Consider the following 21,435-nt stretch of genomic DNA (forward strand, 5'->3'; position numbering starts at 1 on the left):
TGAAATGTTGAAGTTCATAATTGGAAACACAGTGCTATCTTATGGCCCTCTTTTCGCACACACACACACACACACACACACACAAGTACATTGGTACGCAGGGTTTCTTCTTTGCAGCTGAGGCATGTGTGAGTCTAGGCACGGCATTGGTTTTTATGGTAATTGAGGCAGTTATATGAGGTGGATGTGGACAGCGCCTTTCTTCTGCCGAGACTTAAAGAGAAATAAGCGTGTGTTATCTTCCTGCCGGCAGAGCCGCCCTATTGTTGATTCAATAATACAAGACGGCTCTTATCAGGGCTCGGGGTGACTGATTGGCAGCCCGATATGTTTAGACAATGTGCCGTGTTCAAACTGAATTTACCCAGGCCTCCGGTCTGCCCAGGAGCAAGCAGAGCAGAGCGAATTAACAGCACACAATGGACTGAGACTCTTTCAACATCTCTACATGGCCCCCTTGGCCTTGTGTCTTTTTCTGGACTAAAAACCCATGCCACCTACAAACCTTTATGATAATTACTGTAATTACATAATTTTAAATAATAATATAATAATACTACTAATAATATTGGTAATAATAATAATAATAATAATAATAATAATAATAATAATAATAATAATAATAATAATGACGATGATGGTAATAACAACAACAACAACCACGCAACAATGATGATGATGATGATGATAATGATGATAATGACATACTAATAATAATGATGATAATAATAATAAATTTAATAATAATAATAATAATGATTAAATACACATTTTAATTAATACAAATGAATTAAAGTGATAATCATTTAGTGATATTATTATTATTGTTATTATTATTTTTACTACAACTATTATTATTATCACACATGAAAGTAAAACATATTTGAATAAAGGAATAAAATTAAGTAAAATAAAATGAGTAAGTCATAAAATACAAGCAGTAAAATTGTATATTTGCTTAATTAAATCATTGTTATTACTACTACTATGAATATCATTAGTATAAGAAAGAAAGAAAGAAAGAAAGAAAGAAAGAAAGAAAGAAAGAAAGAAAGAAAGAAAGAAAGAAAGAAAGAGCTTTAGCTATAGAATTCAACAAAGATCAAATAAATAACACTGTTGTCAAAAAAAAATAATAATAAATCCAAATGCAATCACAAACATTTCTATCCAGAAGAAATAGGAATAAATGCATCAATGCAAAAATAAACAGCATAACTGTTTACATCGGAGGTCCCTGTTTAATCTAAAGAGACGCACAATGGTGGGCAGAATGAAACGTGCAGAGGTGAGATATTGGCCAGGGGAGGTGCAGGCCAGCATTGCAGGATCAAAAGGAGCGATTTTGGCCTTCATCTGGCCTGATGCTGGAGTAAATGAGAACAGATCAGCGCTGCGCTCTGTGGGCAGGTGGCTGTCGGCCGTCCTCCGTCTCCCAGCCATTAAATTGCTGGCAAGATGGAGGGCCTTCCTTTCCTGTAGCCACACTTACAGATCAAACAGTGACAAATGAGATGTAACTGCACTTGTAAAGCAAGGCTACAATCCGTCAAAGTACAATATAATTTGTGATCTGACGTGGCAACCATGCTGTCTGTTCCTGGCATTGCTGCTTGCTGAGGTTCACCAACAATAGCTCAGTTTTCATTTCTTTTTTTCTTTCTTTTTTCAAATTCTGGTAAATTTCTGGGCATGCTTCAGCTGTTTTGCAAAGTGTTCCAAAATTAAATAGAACATTTTGGATGACCTATGCTGACATATAGAAAAAAACATTCAAACTAAACCAAGTGAGGTATCCAAGGTTAGCATACATAAATGAATAAATGATATCAACATGCATCAATAAATGGAGTAATAAAACGAATAATAATAATAATAATAATAAAAATGATGATGATGATAAATAATAATAATATTATTATTATGAAGAAGAAGAATTTTGCTATTATTATTTTTATATATTTTTAGTAGTAGTAGTAGAAGTAGTAGTAATATATTAATAATGGTAATAAAATAATAAAAAATACAAAATAAATAATAATAATAATAATACATTATTATTATTATTATTATTAATATTATTATAAAATTACTATAAGATGTAAGGATAATAATAATAATAATAATAATAATAATAATAATAATTAATAATAATAATTAATAATAATAATAATAATAATAATAATAATAAACAGTCAGAGTGGTAGAATAATAACATGCTCAAAAAATCCTAAAATTGGTCTCTAAATCTCCATTGTCTCTGTTTGTGTGCGGTAGGCTCAGTTATTACCTGAGGAAAATCAGAGCTGAGGAAAAAACTACTTAGCGGGCTGTATGACTGCATTAACAAGGCCTCTCTCTGCCTGAACAATTCCTCGCCTCTAAATGATCTAATTAAAGTCTCATCAGTCGTGTGTCTCGGGCCGAGCCCTGCGCTGCTGCATTCAGACACTTTCACACATAACGGCGTTCCCTGCTGCGCCAGCGCTCCCCTCGGCCTCAATGATCACACCAGGCCTTCTGATACACCAGCACTATAGACAGAGGCTGGGAGACTAGTGGAGGGTTACATGTTGAGCACGGCTGCATGACGGGGGCAACAAAATTAACCTTTAGGGGTTGAACAGCCATAGATATGAAAATGAGTTAAAGGACACATACCATACAGTGTTATATATGGGTTTCTAGCGTATCTATCAACCCAGAAAATGTAAAAAAGGACAAGCAAGTCTTTCTCTGCTGCTGTTTCTGATGTGTCAGAATCAATGTTATAGTTTATCATTTAAAAAAATGTTTTTATTTCAATACGATTTTTTTACATTTGCTATAAATTTCAGTTTAGTTTTTGTTTATTTCATTAATGGTTTTGTTGGTTTTGGTTTCTATATTTAGTTTCAGTTTTAGTAATTGTAGTTTAATAGAGTTTTGGTGTTTACACAGCTTACATTAACCCTCAGTATTAAAAATCAAATAATTGTTTGAACAGACACTCAATCCAAAACCATACAAATGCAACTTAAAATGAATAAAAGTAAGAATTATGAAGTATTACGACTTCAGAATAAAAATTAAGAATATATTAAAGATCATGTAGGTCAGTATTACTCAGCCATGTTTCTGGAGGACCACCAACACTGCATGTTTTGACTGTCTCCTTTGTCTGTTACACTCATCGCCGGTCTTTCAGTCTCTGCTAATGAGTTAATGATCTGAATCAGGTGTGTTTGGTTAAGGAGATACAAAAAATGTGCAGAGTTAGTGGTCCTCCAGGAACATGGTTGAGAAACACTGATGAAGATCATTAAATATGCCTTGAAAAAAGGAAATGTGTTCGACTTTAAAAGTTATTTAAAGTCAACTACTGTTATTTTTATAAACTGCATGGCAGATTTTCTGCAACAGAATTAGTGCTTATTAATTGTAAAAAAACAATTTAGCTTATTATTGTTTTTTTTATTTCATTTCATTACAATTTAAGTTACTTTTAGTTTTCAATTTATTGAATTTTTAAAATTATTTATCATTTTATCATTTGAAGGCTTCGCCCTCTTCTAGAAAGCAGAAGCTCATTTGCATTTAAAGGGACACACACACACACAAAAATACGTGTTTGCCTACACCTAAACATGGGTATTATAAATGACCATTGGGGTGGTTTAAGATTCAAAGCTATATTTTGTAAGCACCGCATATTCATTTTATAAAATGAGGCGCAATATGTCCAAGTAGCGAGCAAAAAATACAATCACATGCAATTATCTAAATAAGTGTAATGAAACAATTTTTTAAAAATTAAAGAAAGAAAGTCTCCTCCAGTGATGTGTAAACATAGGTTTTGGACCTGAGAAGAACAGACAGATTTTTGGTGGCGGGTCATCGTCTATCAGCAGCTGTAAGATTGATATGGTGTATGTCAGTATGGAGGGGCATCAGCGCTGTAAGGCGGTGGGTGATGGTGGACGTCTGATGGGGGAGATTGCATTAGGATGGTGCTGGGGGCTGGGCCACGCTGGTTAATATGGGGCAGTGGGGGAAAGTGATGGTGTTGTAGGAAGGAGGGACGGGGCTGCAAACGGCCTGCAGGTTGCTTCAGGTCGGTCAGTGGGAGATGAGTGGGTAATTGCCACTTCACCATGCCCAGTGTGTTCATTCAACCCTTCAAACGACAGAACCGGCATCTGAGCCTTTTGTGCTTTCTTTTCTTCATAGGACATAATTGAGAGTCAAAATGTGAATCAAAGTGTGTAGATTTAAGAAATAAAAAAATAAATATGTAATAATACAAATAATGAATAAATAAATAATATATATAGCATACAAATAAAATACAATGGGGGTGCAAAAACATTTTAAAACCAATATTTTATTAGAGTTAATGATAATAATAATAATAATAATAATAATAATAATAATAATAATAATAACAATAATAATAATAATAACAATAATAATAATAATAATAATTATTATTATTATTATTATTATTATTATTAGTAGTAGTAGTAGTAGTAGTAGTAGTGTTATTTATTTATTTATTTATTTATTTATTTATTTATTTGACATGGACATCACAATTACGCTGGACAACCAAATGCATTTGTTTAAGTGTTTTAGCAAACTTGCTAATTCTCAACACCTGTCCACAGGAATCTTGACAAAATTGAGGAAATGAAAATATAATTAATACACATACACAACATTATAATTCTTTACATAAAATTACTAAAGGCCAAAGCAAAGGCGGCACGATCAAACAAAACTAATGGTAAACTATTTATGCAAACACTGCTGTTTTTTTTTTTTTAAACCACTTTTTAAGAACACTACTAAAAATATTTATATTACTTTCTAATTTTAGGTCAACAGGTAAATCATTCCACAATTTGGCTCCCTTAACTTTTTGTAAATACTATATATTTATATCAAACACATTCATTTAAATAACAACACAAAACTTAATATGTATTATTATGTAATATAAAGTAATATAGATTAGTATACAAGCATAATTTGTTTTATTGTAGAGAATTTATTCAAATGCATTGTTATGTGTACATTTGGATTCCATATACTACGCTTAACATATTTAGGTCCTAACATATCACAGTAAAAATAAAAATTAGAGTATCATTTCATTCTTTATAACACGGCCCTTAAAAAAACAGTTCTATACGCTTAGAATTCACCTCATCAGCACTTATTAAAAAAAAGAACAGTACAATTAGGCCTTGTGCCATCTAATTAGCCCAGAGCAATTTAAAGACAATGAGTAAATGAAATGCTTTGCAATCAGCACACATTAATTCTGCATCGCACATAGTGAGGGCTGCACTGACTCATCACACACGATCACAAATGAGAAACCCAGTGTCTTATAAACTGACACAATAATCACAACACACAATAGTCTTGACTGTCAGACTGCTATCTGTGTGTGGGTGGGTTTTGTGAGACATTGAGGTGAGGTAAACACAGGAACTGTAAGTGTTGTGTGGGTTTACGGCTGAGTGACGGGGGTATGACCCACTGAAATACACTCCTCTAAAGAAACTTCATCTGTCAGTCATATCAGCGCTTTAACAGCTCTGTGCTGGACAGCCTGGGGTACCGGGAGAGGATAATACTCTGTTTGTTAGTGTGTTTGTAAGTTTGTGTGTGTGTGTGTGTGTGTGTGCACAGAAGATAGACCCGAGTCCGGTGCTTTTCCTCGTTCAAGACATTTATGTTGTGTAGAGACCGCATTAGAAGCTTGAATATACCATCTTTCATGCCTTTCGGTAGCATAATAGCTGGCCTGCATCACATAATCTGCAGGTTCAGTTCCTCACATCGAAGAAAAACATCTGCTAACATAAAAAACATGTCTAACAACAACGGGTAGATCTGTGGGGATATCGCTGATAGATTAGCACTCTGCATCAAACTAAGCAGGTCATTTCTACACTATTTTTGGATGAGAAATTAGTAGATGCGCACTGATGTGGCTGGTGGTAACAAACCTCTGGACAGAAATACATTTATAATACTTTGTTTCAGTGCCTGTGACCTATTTTACAGCAAATTACACAATTGCTTTTGTGCATGCTGACACTCATGCTAATTAGACTTGCGCTGTTGTGTTGTTGTGCGCTTACAAAGAAACAGATGTGGCGGCAAATGTGTCATTGGGAATTTGTTAAGACTTCACATTAGTACATTTGTATCAATGGGCCTGGAGCTTAAAAGTATCTGTGAAATCAAAATTGACAAAGATTTAAATAATGTATTTTTTAAAATGTATTTGCGATAGGGTTGTCAAGACACTGAAATTCGATACCAATTAATACTGAAGTTTTAAAAATGTTAATTTCCTGCTAACATTTGAGCACTACTGAGCACAATCTTAAACAGAACTGATTTGCCATTGTGTTCAAGTGCTCAACAGAAGTGACTGCGATTGGCGGTGAAGGTCATCAGTTCACCAAACTCACCACTTTTTACAGAGTGTAACCATAGATACAGGGACACTGGAGCATTTTAAAGTCACATTGATCAGCTGATTTGTCTATATGCTGACATACGAGTCATCCGCTGCTGAATCGCAGCTTTAAAAGCTCCAGTGTCCCTTTATCTTTGTTTACACTCAGTAAACAGTGGTCAACCGATGACCTTCATGGCCAATCACAGTCATTTATGTTGAGCATGTGAACACAATAGCAACTGAGCGGCGTTTAAGAACGTCCTCAATAGCGCTCAAATGTTAGCAGGAAATGGACGTTTTTAAAACTTCAGTGTCGATTGGTACCAAATTCCAATATCGTGAAAACCTTAATTTGCTCTAATATTTAACCCTAATAACTCCCTTTTTACAATGTATTCTTTTATGTTTACTGATGAGAAGGTTGTGCAATCTGACCCTCACATGTGATTAACCAAATGCAAACCCCAACAATCTAATTAAATTCACAATAGATAAATCATGGCCTAACTTTATCTGTCTTCTTAGACCTTTTTACTTACAAATTATTATCAAACCCGATGCTTCTGACTCTTCCAAGATGGTAAACATGTTGATGTATCTAGAGCATTTTGAATGTCCCAATAATACATCCATATCTATATGTGAAACACATTTGATCGTGACTATGTGGAAGTGTTCGATTTTCTGGCTCTAGTGTAGGAATCCAAGACTTCCTCTTGTCTATGCCCGCTCCTGCCATTCATAGATTACTATTATCAAGCCTCTCAAAGCCAGCAGCTCCACACTGCACCAAATTTAGCCTCTCCAGCCCCCCTCAGGGCTCATACCAGAACAGTCTGTCGCTCAAAGTCTTCCTTGTCTTCCACATCTACGTTCTCCCGCTCAAGCGCACCAGTCCACATGAGCTGACATAAGGTGATGATAGGGATATCAAGTCCCTTGGATGTGTGTGCGTAAAGTGTTTGTTCCCAATAAGTGAAGATAATCAAGACAGAGAAGATGATGCTCTTAGCCTTTCGAGGGCAAACGGCAGTGATTGGGATGTAACATCACTAGTGGCCTGCTTCTGACATAAAGAAATAAGGACGTTCTCGGTGCGCCAGCTGTGCGGGCATCAGGCCCCTGCCAAATTCCAGACCCTGCCCTGCAACCAAATCAGCCTGGCCGGCTGGAAAAGCACAGTCTGTGGGCTCAGCATGGTCTGTCTATGCAAAAAAACCTGCCGTCTGCATGCAGCGGCGCAGAACTGGAGAAGCCAAGAGCTCAGTATGACTGGTGCCTTCATGCACAAGTGAAGCCCAGTAAGGAAATTGGGCACAAATTGCGCAGCCCAGTAAGGAAATTGGTCACAAATTACCAAAACAAAGCAGTCAGAGAGAAAGCCAGTGCAGGCAAATCGCGGCCTGTGGCCATTGCCCAATGCACTGTACAGAGCGCTGATTGAGCCACATCATTCAAAACGACATGTTACTGTTGCATTGTTATGACAGTCGGGCAGCTGCGGGATTGGTGCGGTTGCAAGAGCCCATATACAGCTATTAAAAGGTCAGCAGGTGCTGGAGCAGGCAGACGCACAAGCATCCCAGCGGAGACGTTCTCTGGGATTGCGGGCGGTGGGCTGCAAGCGCTTGAGATGAGGGACATGCTGAATGCTGGAAGCGGTCCAGACTCTATTGCCGAGCCACTCAATCACAGGCTCAATCGAAGACCCTCGCTTCAGCAGCGCCTGCCAGGCCCGTGGAACTACACGTTCACAGCGCTCGTATTTACAGCACTCTGCAGGGAGCACTTCAGACTATCCACTCTGATGCTACGCTACACTGCTGTTTACCAGACGGACACCACTAGGGTTCATGTGGTTGCTGAGAGAAATCTGCAACATTTCTTTCACATAAATGCCACTTGGTTTGATATTTTATTCATACCTTAAATGGGGCTTAGTTGTCCAAGTGCATTTTGCATCGATGTAAATATACATCCCCTAATTATGTGAATATCTGTCATGGATGTGCCAAGCAGCAGCCTTCTGGGAGAAATCGTCATTTATTGAAGTGTCAGCAAAGTGTCCCTGGTGCTCTGAATGGGAAAACGAAAGAGCACAGGCCTCCAGCTGTCCCTCTGCCCACAAGTGGTTGTGGCAGACTGGGAAACACACGAGTGGAGGAGGAGAAGTATGGGAAGAGTCCTCCAAAGTCAGCAGCATGTAAAATCTTCCCCCCTGTCTGGCTGGGGTCCAAACACACAACGCTCATTCTGCCTCGGATTCGGTGCAGGGACTTCCACCAATCCTCTGCGGGTTGCTCTGATGCCTAAAGATGTCATTTAGCTGAGGATGGCGAGCAACCAGGGAGAGGAGAACAGAGGGATTGGAGGGGAGGGAGGAGCGGGGGCAGGGGAAAACTGAGGAAGGAGCCGAGGAGGGATTTGCGCTACTGTGCCTTCTGTTGCTGCTGGAGAGGAGGTGGAAAAGGCACAACGATGACCTTTCTGTCTCTGTGCACACAAAAAAGAGAAACCTCTCAGCAATTAAGAGGAGTTAATGCCCTAATTATGTGTGTCGTTTTAGGCAGTGCCAGAGGGGATTTCCTAAATAGTAAGAGAGGGTCGGGGGATGGAGATGAGGGTGAGATGAGGGGGATGGAGGGTAGCTAACCCAGCTGTTTCATTCCCAGACCCAACCTGGAGGGGTGTGCTATAGCCAGTAGTTTGAGTTTTTAAGCAGTTAAGGTAGATAGGAAAGTTGGACAACTCCCGAATGAGCCACAGAGGGTTATTTCAGGTGAAGCAGCATGCTCTCAATCCTTGAAGTGTGTGTTGAGTACGAGAGGAAGGTCTGCGCAGTGATACACATCACTAGCACTATCAAGCAGGGCCTGCCAGTCAGTTATGACACTATAATGAGGCTGTCATGATATTCAAATGGCTCCGTTCTGAAGAGCGTGACTGACTACAGTGCACACTTTCTCCTTCACAATGAAGAGGCTAAAGTCTTCTTCTGAGTGACATTTCATACTTGGAAGTTGTAACAAATTTGTGTGGGAGAACAACGAGACGATACGTTTTTTTTTTTTTTTTTAACAGAGAACCGTTGCATCTCTAATATTAACATATTGGCTGTTTATTGGTAGCTAAAAAGTATGATCGTACTCTACATCTCTAATCCTACCCAATACCTGAACTCCAGTACTACTATACTAACTATTAAAATGCAGCAAATTAGTAGTTTATTGAGCAAAAATTTTACCCAAAGTGTAAACAAATCTTGAATGATTAATCAATTCAGATCAATTCATGTTTATTTCTATAGCTCTTTCACAATGTAAATCAAAGCAGCTTAGCATAACTACTACTAGTAGATTGAAACAGTGTCAGTCCAGTTTTTAGAGTTGACGTCCAGTTTAGTTCAGTTCAGTGCTGAAAGTCAAAACACTGAAGAGCAAATCCATCGATACACACCTCCACAAGTATCAACCAAGCAAGCCATTGGCGACAGTGTTGAGAAACAAACTTCACCATTATTAACAATACTTTTCTGAAATTGGTTGAATAAGTGCTTTAAATCATTAATAATAATAATATTAATAATAATAATAATAATAATAATAATAATTAATATATTACAATAATTTTGTAATTTTGATCCATGATAATGGTTTGATTTATTTAAAGCTAAGTTGTGTCAGCATATTACAGTAGAAAATAAATGACCACAGTGGAAAAATACAGTAAAATAAAATCTATAATTCTATAATTGTACTGTATTAGAACAGTCATCAATGCAATTGACCATAATGCTTCAGCCAGTCTAGTCTTGTTTTCTGCTGAATCTGAGTTAGCCACTTATCTAGGCCTGAATTAGTCTTAGAGGCTTGCAAGAAGATGGACAAGAGTTTGTTCTTTAACGAGGAGACGGGTCGCACCTCGAACTGAAGGTGTAGCACAATCGCACACTGGAAGAAAAACAAACCAGCTGTGAGAAAGAGTTGCCATGCTGACATTTAAAAGCACACACAGAGGCGCTATCTAGGAATAAAGTAGGGCAAACTACAGAAAGGGAGAGCGACTGCATAATGATATCACCCCCCTGAGAGCTCTCTTTAAGACGCTGGCTCTCTATTTTGGGGAGGCAAGAGTGGGGGAACATGGTGGGTGGAGGGTGGTCTCAGACGGGTCCTCTCCTCAGGCTCTAAATGAATGGCGGCGTTGCATAATCCAGCGAGCCTCGGCCGCTGACAGCACCATGATTTATGCCCCCCGTCAGAGGAAGAGAGGGGCGAGAGAAGGGACGGAGTGTGTGAGAATGAATGAGAAAGAGGCAGAAGAAATAAAGGAAGAGAGAAGGAAAGTAAGATGTAAAAATGATTGGATAAAATGAAGAAAAAAATAGTTGAAGGCAGAAAAGAAACGAGGTGAGAGACAGATGCACTTGACAGGACTCTTGTCAACTCAACCAGTCTTTTTTCTCTCTCATTTACTCATTCAAACTTTGTACAAAGACACTTGGGATGATGGAAGTCAGACAGCTACAAGTTATCATTACTAAAGGAAAATGCTTATTATTTTTTCAAGCTAATTGAAAATAAAATAAAAAGTTTTGTTTTAAATGGTGACAGCTTTTTACTCAACCCAAGCTCATTCTGAAAACGTACCGCTCTATACATTTCTGAAGAATACGTCCTAGGAGGTATGTTTTTTTTTTGTGCAGTTTTTGTTTTTGCGAATCCACCAGAGGCCGCCTTTTGACATCTCAAATTTCTATCGCAGGTGCCATTCTCACACAAATCCACCGTAGGCCGCTGTCGACTGACTGACAGACTGATCGATTGACTGACCCACCCTCCTTCTTCGCTAAACCCAATCAATAAGGTTTTCAAAAGCACCGATTGACCCGCCCACCGACTTTCCTAAACCCAACCAACAGTTTTAAAAAGTAATCCAGAAAAAGAAAAGCCCTCGCCTGATTTTACCATGTTTTCAGATTTCACCACTTTCTCACCCTGTTATTTACTTGTTTATTTATTTTTTTTATCTTCTGTTTTTGTCTTGCCTGCTTTCTGGAACCGTTCCTCGACGCATTTCAAGTCTGCCGATTTACTTGGCAAGCTAACTGGACAAACTGGTAACAGTGAGAAAGCCATACGGAGGTCAGCTAGTAAGCCCCCATAGCATTCGTTTTAAAGAGGAAACAAAGCCAAACATAGTTCTGGCTACATAATTTGTGATCTTCAGAAATGTATATAGGGCTATGTTTTTAGAATGAGCCTATGTTGTTTTTATTCATCCTGTCTTTTAGTGGTATTACCTCACCACTTCAAAGACAGGATAAGTGGAAGTCAAACTGCCCAATTTGGTAGACAAATTTGCACTAAAAAACTCCATACTACATACCATCGGAACTACTGAGAATTCGACCAGTGCTTTCTGCATTTTTTTTTTTGCGAGTCTATGCGTTCATCATCTGCATAATAGTCCTCAGCAGGCTTAGGTTGAGCAGGCTTTACCAACATAAAGCAAAGTGAAGATGTGCTGTCTTTCAGACTTGCATAAGAAAATTGACATTTAGCCTACAATCCTTACACAACCTGTTTTATCTTTTATCTTTTTCTTTTGGTAATACCCAATTTAAACGTGAGATGTTGGAAACCAGATCTAAATTTAACGGGAACAGTTGGGTCGGGTAGAAAACGGGGCAGGACAGCGGGTGAACAAAGGCTAAATATACGGCGGGAGTGGTTGGGTGCGGAATAAAACCTTGCAGGAGCGGGACTAAAAAATCTGTCCTGCGCAGATCTCTAGTTCTTTGTGGGCTGTTTAGCTGATGACTACTTTACAGTAGTGTATATCTGACTACTGTAATGATTAGCTTTGACATGTTCTGTGTCAATTATAATAACAGTGACAGAGACCAGCACGCTATATATTTCACTGAAGGCATTCCAGTACAGAAGCAAAGGAATTTTAATCGTGATCTGATTCGATGAGGCAGGCTTTTGAGTTTTAAATTGCTCTCTTGCTCAGACTAAAAGCAGCGCACACTCTATATGTATGAGTATGTATGTCAGTGTGTATGTGTGTGAGACTTTAGCCTACTCATATCTACAGGCAGGTCTGGCTATTTTGCTTCCATGGCTGCCCGTGTCCCTGGAGAGATGCGGTGGGGAGAGCCACTGCTGTCAGAATCCAAACTCCAGCCTTCGTTAGGACAGACGCTATCTATAACACAGCACAATAATTGGCCCAGCCCTAATTGCCTTCTGCAGGAATTAGATGTTACATATTCGAAAGGTGCATCCCATCACTGCCAGGTTATTTTCTTTCTCTCTCTCTCTCTTTCTTATTCGCTTTCTGAGTTTAGATGAGAGCAAATAAAACAATTCGGTGTTTAGTTGGAGAAGTGATGCCACAAATACTTAATCCACCAAGCATATCCCGGTCCCGGTGTAAGCAAAGCGGGGACCAGGCTGTTATCACCCCAAAATACTGGATCAAGCTTCCACCCCACACTAGACAAAATTATCTGTTTTTAAAAACCTTCTGAAATTATCTTTGTTCTTAAACATTTAAGTGTTCAGCACTTTGGTCAACGCTGTGTTGTAAAAAATGTGCTATATAAATAAACAAACTATAAACTAACTATAATTATATACAGTATTATATATTAATGTAAATATGTCATCAAAAATAGTCAAATATAAAAATAGAAAACAATAAAGTATTAAAGACTCTTATACTGTATGTTATACATAGAAACAGTACTGACCAATCAGGTTAATTGAAATGCAATATTTAAATATATTTGTATATAACAATAAACTTTACAATGTAAAAATATAATGTATATAAAATATTATAAAAGTTACAATTATTTTATTAAAATATAATTACTTACTACTAGATTTTTATACAAATTTCTTATCTTGAATGTCGTATTTAAATCATCATAATTAGAAAAGTACAATAATAAAAATATTTGAAATATCCTGACAAACTGTGTATTTACAGTGTTTTTAAGACTGGGTTGTAGTAATAAAATAAAATATGGACAAACTCCATGTTGTTGTCTTTTCCGATAAAATTTCAATGACAATTTTAAACAAAGCAGATTATTATTATATTATATTATATTATATTATATTATATTATATTATATTATATTATTATTATAATATTATATTTATATATATATATATATATATATATATATATATATATATATATATATATATATATATAATATTATAAAAATATATATAAAATAAAATAAAATATACAGAAAAACTTTCCCTCAAATCTACAATTCAGTCTAAAGGCATCACCTTTCAAAAGAGCACGAAAAAGAGATTCATGGGCTACATTAAGTAGCTCTTTCTGTGGAGAAGGTCATCCTACTGTGTGTGCAGACATGAGAGAATGGCTGAGAGTAGCTGAGAATCTACCACCATCATCTTCATCACACATATCATATGCACTTTCTCCCCAGCTTGAAGTTTAGTTGACTGTAGAGTATGTACTGTAGCTCTATATGAGTATGCATATATACATTAGGATGCCAGAGTATACCGTTTTGTGAAGAAGTGCTTTCTCTGCATGCAAGTGTGTACACCAGTGAGTACGTGAGCTGCTTCTCTCTACTGTAAGTGTGAGTAATAAGCACTCTCCAGGCCTGATGTACACCCTTCAGTCCCCTCACGCTGTGTACTGCTGTGTACTGTAGTGTGCTTTAACTCGATTCCCGGCTGCGGTCTCAGGCCAATGCTTCGTCAGGCCGCGTCCCTGTCTCTCTGACTGTCTGTGGATATAATTTTACAGTTGGGTGGCTGGAGGTAGCGGCGCGGCAGGCTGTTGGCCTCCAGGGTCAAACAGAGACGTAGCTGGAGGCAGCAATTTCCTTGCAGCTAAAGCACGCATGTGCCTGCAAGGTGAGCACCTGCACACACTCTCTGTGTTGTTTCTGAAAGCCTTTGCTTGTGCATATGTATGAGTGCTGTGTGTGTGTTTAATGTGGGGGAGTTAAGCTGCAGGTAAGAGCTGTGATAGGTGGACAGATATCATGTTGGGTGCTTCGACTAGCGCTGCGGGGGTTTGGCTCTGGATTTCAGCACTTTGGATGCCTGCTGTACAGAAATGCAGGTCTGTGTTGTGGATGCGTGTGGAGGCTCCTTTCTTTATCAGGATTATTTATCCCATCCCCACCTCCACGTCTCCCAGGGGTGACGGGGCTAATTTCAGACAGATCTTCCCCTTAAACAAGCTGTTGGCTATGGGTAACATCCTAACCCTTCCCCCAGAAGCCTCCAACTCCAACCACGCTGACGCTGACAAGTCGGTTTAGCCCCTACCTTGCCAGAACTAGCCAGCCACAGTTAACATCGACTGACAATTAACACACACACACATACACATAGACTGATCTGGATTTAATCTGATCCCAGCCAAAATTGTGTGCTAAAACTGAAAACATTGAAGTCTAGTAACTGTGCTATGCTAGCATAACACTAAAAAGTGCAGGTTTTTGTCAAATCAACAGATAAAATGTCAGGATAAACCATGAGGGATGTCAATAAAAAAGCCATTAAAATAGTTCATATGGATAGCCATGAGGCTGAACTGTGTTTTGTATTTGCGTTGCCCTAAAAATGTGCAAGCATACCATTTCTGTTTGTATGTGTTGTAGTTTGTAAAATTGAGCAAAAATTGAGAAGTAAAACTAAATAAAAACAAGTTAGCATGGCATTTTTTAAACAAACCTGCGAGGAAACAAAGTCCCTTTAAGACCAGTCATTTCACTTGGCCAAATCTTTGAAACGCCAGCAGTATGTTCGCTAAATTTACAGTGTACAATTAAATTCTTCACAATTGCTTGCCAAGCTTATAATTGAATTTTATATTAGGAATCAGCAATACAATTATACAGCAACTGCCTCTTTAGTTTCATTTCTAAACGTCCGAATCACACAAAATCTGCACTGGAGTATCATCAGTCCATAGTGATCAATGATTGGCTCCTGTAGTAGGAGGCGGGTTTTATTCGCCATATAATGATCGATGATTGGCTCCTGTACTAGAAGGCGTGTTTTATTCACCATATAAAGATCGATGATTGGCTCCCGTACTAGAAGGCGGGTTTTATAATGATCGATGATTGGTTCCTGTACTGGAAAGCTGGTTTTATTCGCCATATAATGATCGATGATTGGCTTCTGTACTGGAAGGCGGGTTTTATTCGCCATATAATGATTGATGATTGGCTCCCGTAGTAGAAGGCGGGTTTTATTCGCCATATAATGATCGATGATTGGCTCCTGTACTAGAAAGCGGGTTTTATTCACCATATAATAATCGATGATTGGCTCTTGTACTAGAAGGCGGGTCTTATTCGCCATATTGACCGTTATGTTTCCACTTTTAATACTATATGAGTGACATGTCTTGTGTATTCTATAGTCTTTGAGGAAAGTCAGTAAAAAATAAAACTTTCAAAAAAACACCTCACTGTGTATTGAATTGTAATAAATAAGGGCAAATTGCGTTACCCAAAAGCAATTTTTGTGTTATATTTTACACACACAGCGAATGTGTGTATAGTTTTGTAACAATATTATATTGTTTTGTTTTTGGAGTATGTGGTTGTGATTTGTTGTCTGGAGCCAACAACTAAGCTTTTCATTCAGTACACATGCTGCTGATGATGTGACAATGAAAGTGATTTGATTTGACCTGTCTTTATATATGGTTGTAGTAACCCAACATTGGGTCAAATAGGGACACATGACAATGACAATTTTTAACAAAGCAGTTGGGTTTGTCCATATTTTAATCAACGTTGGGTTATGACAACGTGTAATCTTCAAAAAAAGCATAATAAAACAAAATAATACATTTTTATTTTAAATAGCTTATATTTTTAATATTTGATTTTGTTAAAATAATATTTTGCACTGTCTGGAGAAAGCCCCTAAGCTTTTCACTCATCATAGTACACATGCTACTAATGATGTGACAATAAAAGTGATTTGATTTAATTTGACCTTTCTTTATACATGTGTGTGAAACACTGAGATTTGTCTAAAACAATATGACAGCAAATGGTTTTTTTAACAGTAGCTCATTTTAAATAACATACAGTAAACAAAAAAGTAAGGACCAAACAAAAGCAATTCAGATGTTTTTTAAAGAATATCCACTGCTGAATTAAATTGTTTGTATGCATGCTTTTTTATTTATTTATTTATTTATTTTCCCATTCTTTGTGTGTAAAGTGAGCATGTTTTGGAAAAATACGAAAATTGATGCATCAATTTTTCAAATGACCCTTATTCATATGTAGAGGGGGACCTCTGTATTAAATTCAAGCACTTTACAACAAATGGTTGTGCCATTGGGTGCCATTTTGATATATGTGTGTATGGGTGGCTAGCAGCAAGAACAAAAGGCTGCTATTTGTCTGGGTGCTCATGGGAGAAGATGCCATATCAAACATGCAACTACATCCCTCAGACCTTTCTGAAAACAGGCCTCTACTTATCAATTACCTACCTGTCAGCGACACCGGCCGTGTAGGCAAATGTCCCTGCGCAGGGCAACAATAGCATTGAATGAGATTGCCATTTGCACGTGTGTATGTGTGTGTGTGTGTGTGAAGAAAAAAGATGGATAATATGAAAAATAAACATTTCACACGGACAAAAACACGCATATGCGCACGCTCTCCTGCTCAACGCAAACAAATGTGGACCTCTGAGGCATTTGCGCCTGCTGTTGCTCCACAGCTGTGTTCTTTTGGTTTAATCTGAGCTGACCACTCAGGTCCACAGAAGGTAGGCTGGCCGCAGGGTTTGTGTGTGTGTGTGTGTGGTCTCATGTCTCTGTGAATAAGGTGCAGTCTACCTGATCATGACTTAAAGGGGCAGAGCGTTTGTGGCTTCACAGTGAGCCAATAAGGGCCTTCACTTGTGTCTCTAAGAGGTCCTTTTGCTGTGAGTGACAGAAGCATAGCCTACCTCTCATTCCCTCTCACGTCTTCCCTATACCGCCTATGACGCCAATTCTTTCAGAGGCAGACAAAACACATCCTGTCTGCCTGAAGGAGAAGCGAGGAAACGAGCTGCCGTGCTGCATTTCTGCCGCTGAAGATATCAGAAAGGACTTTTTTTCCCTGCATGAAGGTTAAAGGCTAGCTCTTCTGTAAACTTTTAACATCAAAAGCGGGAAAGCCCAGAAAGCCAGAGTCTGTGTTTCCACAGGAGAGCGGCGGTTTGAAAATAACTGCTTGTCCATTTGGCAGACCTCTGAGAAAATGCCTCACAGGCCGGCTCTCTAAATAATAACCAGTCTTGTTAGTTAGAACTGGGCCTGGAGGCCGAGACAAAAGATGGTGTTTGGCTGACCGTGAGTGGCCCTCGGGGCAGGAGGCCAACCGGCCCTTCAGTTTCAACCTTGACTTCATTTAAGACCTGTTCTACTTTTTTTCTCTCTCTTGGAAACCTGTATTTTCCTCAGAAGGCTGAGAGTTGTAGTCGGGCAATGGATGAAATGTTCTTTTTCTGCTTTTTTAAAATAATTCGCTCACCTTCTCGCATCATGCCGACGGTCAGACACTTCATGAAGCGGCAGGCTTGGCAGGACTTCCTTCTACGTTTGGTGATCTCACATTCATTGGTGGCGGGGCAGCTGTACTCGATGTTTCCTGTGGCGAGGCATGTAGAGAGAAGGAACAGAGAGTGTTTAATGACTGACAACCCAAACTTTATTTATCCATTTAATTACATTATATCATACTATTTTAGATACTGGTGATTTTGTGTTTTTTTATGTTTATGTCCACCAAAGCCATATTTGTTTAATATAAATACTAAAACAGTAAAAAAAAAAAATACTAAAACAGTAATACTGTTAAATATGGTTAACATTTAAAATGACAATTTTAGCATATTGCAAAGTGTCACTTATTTTTGTATATATGTGTGTGTGTGTGTGGGGGGGGTGCATCATAAATGCATTTAGTGTACTACGTTACATGAATTAAACACAACAAAAATCATTCTATGAAAGATAAAAATATCATACACAGTGCTCAGCCTAATAGAGTACACCGCATTTTGAAAATTAATATTTTTATAAATTTTTCAGTGAATAGAGGCAATGTATTTTGGTGCATTTTAACAAAACAGATTACTTAAACAGATATATTTGTTAAAATAAAATTTTAGTTTCCAAACATATTTAGAAATTGAAAGATAATACAATTAAATTTAAGCAAAATATGGCAAAAAAAAAAAACTACAAAATGTCAACAAAATGTTTACATTTTTTGGCTTCTCTTAATTTTTCCTGGTCTTTTAAATATTTTTCTATAACGTATACATTTGGGTGTACTAGTTTTTGGACCATTATCGAAAGTTATTTAGTTAGATAGGCTCCAGATTTGGTGTCAGTACTGACTAATCTAATGTCAGAATTATTAGCCCCACTTTGATTTATTATTTATTTTTATATTTCCTAACAGAGCAAGGATTTTTTTCACAGTATGTCTGATAATATTTTTTTCTTCTGGACAAAGTCGAATCTGTTTTATTTCGGCTAGAATAAAAGCAATTAAAAAAAAACATTTTAAGGTCTAATTTATTAGCCCCTTTGATCTATATATTTTTCGATATTCTACAGAACAAGCCATTGCTATACAATAACTTGCCTAATTACCCTAATCTGCCTAGTTCACCTAATTAACTTAGTTAGAACTTTAAATGTCACTTTAAGCTGTATAGAAGTGTCTTGGAAATGTATTGTAAAATATTATTTACTGTCATCATGGCAAAGATAAAATAAACCAGTTATTAGAAATTAATTATTAAAATTATTATATTTAGAAATGGTTGAAAAAATCTGCTTTCAGTTAAACAGAAATTGGGGAAAAAATAAACAGGGAGGCTAATAATTTAGGGGGGCTAATAATTCTTCAACTGAATATGCACAAATATAATGTTGTATAGCTTTCTATTAAAAATATGAATTTAAAAGATAGATTAGTGAGGGTGTATATACTCAGCACTGAGCACTGTATATTAAAATAATAATGCACATTCTCAAACGTTAAACTCTTAACCAATAAAATATGCTAAGTACAAATCCAAGCCCAGTCTGTCACTTTAAAAAAGAGAGATTGTAATACAGAGCTCACATCTCATCATCTCTGAATCTGTGAGTGTGTATAAGAGCACAAAGGGTTATGGAAAATGCCACTGACTCTCCATGTGTCATGAAGCTAGAGAGGCAGGTGGACAGGTAGACCAGACTTACCTAAACCTAAACAAAGACCTGCAGGTCACAATTCACCTCTGAGTGAACTTTTGATCACCTGGTGACCACTAACACAACCCCTGATCCAACCGATCCCTCATCCCTGAGAGCACTGGCATAGATTAAACTGTTATAGTGTGTTCTTGAGCATTGTGAAGCAGTGTGAGGGGGAAATGGGAATGATATGTGCTTATATTTAAAACAGCACACAAACAGAAGTCTGGCACCCAATAAAAGCATTTCAACAGCTCTTTGGCAATGTAATAAGAATTAGTTGCCAGATATAGTAATTTAATATAACACATTTAGAGTTTGGAAAGGATTATGGCAGTGCTAAAACTATCAGTGTATGGAGAGAATTACTTTAGAACAGTCATTAGAGCACAAACACGTGCACGCACACATACACACACACATGCACACGTCTTGGTCTGAAACAGACACTCACACACACACGCACTCATGCAATTAACATAGGGCCCGTCTGGGACCTCCACACTGATGAAATATTTCAGAGTTAATCAGACTTTGTAAACACTGATTTGTATTGACTTCTCTTCTGTGAACTGATGTTTCCTCATTAAAAAGCAGATTAGCAGCGTGAGCAGGGGGGCTAAATGCTCAAGACTGCTAATTCAACAGGAAACAGTATTTAAAGTATGCATGTCCATTAAACTGAGCTCCAATATTCATTAGTCAGGTAATCTCCAGAATCCATTAGGGTGTTCGGATTGGGAAGAATCTGTGAATGTGGAATGGGGATGTGTGTGGAGATGCAAGGCAATTCTCATGAGGCCTCAAGTGGGTTGAGTAGTCTTAACCAGCTGGGAATATTTTAAGGGAGGAAAAAATCCTTGCCAATCTAATATAGGTGCTTTCCTCCCAGTAGACGAATGCCAATGGCTGGAGCGCTGTGTCCAGGTTATCAACACATTGGAAAGGAGGTTGTGTGTTTATGTGTGTGTGTGTGTGTGTGTTTCCGCTGACAGAATAGAGTGATGTGATTTGAGTTAGGTGGCAGTCGATTAGTGCAATGTCCATTGTCTATCACTCAAGCGTTAGGCGAAAGGTTTCAAACAAGATATAAAATGTCCCAGGTGCTTTCTTTTGCTGCCTGTCTTCATACTAAACGCTACACTTCCATCATTCATCAGTCGCAGTCAAATGCCAATGGAGCTCATTACCAGAGCATGGCCACAACATGACCTTGGACTGACCTAATGGAAGTGGGAAAAGATTTGGGAATGTTGTGGGCTTTCTGAGGTTGAATTTTTGGTGTGTCCCCCAGTATTTCGCCACTGCCTGGCTTCGAGTGCCTCAATTGGGAGGTGATAGATGCAAGTTGTCAGGTGGCATTGGAGGAGTGCCACTGCAATGCCAGCTGCCGGTGAGTTGAGTGGCCGTGGCACCCATGCCGTTGCCTGTCCCAACGCCCCAAGCCGAACCACAGTCCTGACGCCTCTGTTTCCCTGAACTCCCCAACCCAGCTCCTTCGCTCAAAAACCAGCCAGTCTGAAAGTCAATATATGTCCAGCTGGATGGCATGCTTTTGGAAATCACCTAGAGTTTTATTGGCTAATGGGATGAAACATACCGATATGTCAAATTCCCATCTTCCAGGCTTCTGGATTATGCTCAGGTAAAGCATAATATTTGACCCAATTTTTAGCACCTACTTT

At 38.1% G+C, this 21,435-nt stretch overlaps 1 protein-coding gene across 33 annotated transcripts in view; it reads right to left on the reverse strand.

The window, feature by feature from the left end:
* The window catches only part of esrrga (estrogen-related receptor gamma a), a 255,344-nt gene that overhangs the window by 60,056 nt on the left and 173,853 nt on the right, over positions 1-21,435 (reverse strand). For all 33 annotated transcript variants that reach the window (XM_073927129.1, XM_068214375.2, XM_073927116.1 and 30 more), the window contains 1 exon segment: positions 18,030-18,146. In XM_073927129.1, coding sequence (XP_073783230.1) covers positions 18,030-18,146 — 117 coding nt within the window.

Source organism: Danio rerio, chromosome 17 (genome assembly GCF_049306965.1).
Source record: "Danio rerio strain Tuebingen ecotype United States chromosome 17, GRCz12tu, whole genome shotgun sequence".
NCBI classification, from domain to species: domain Eukaryota; kingdom Metazoa; phylum Chordata; class Actinopteri; order Cypriniformes; family Danionidae; genus Danio; species Danio rerio.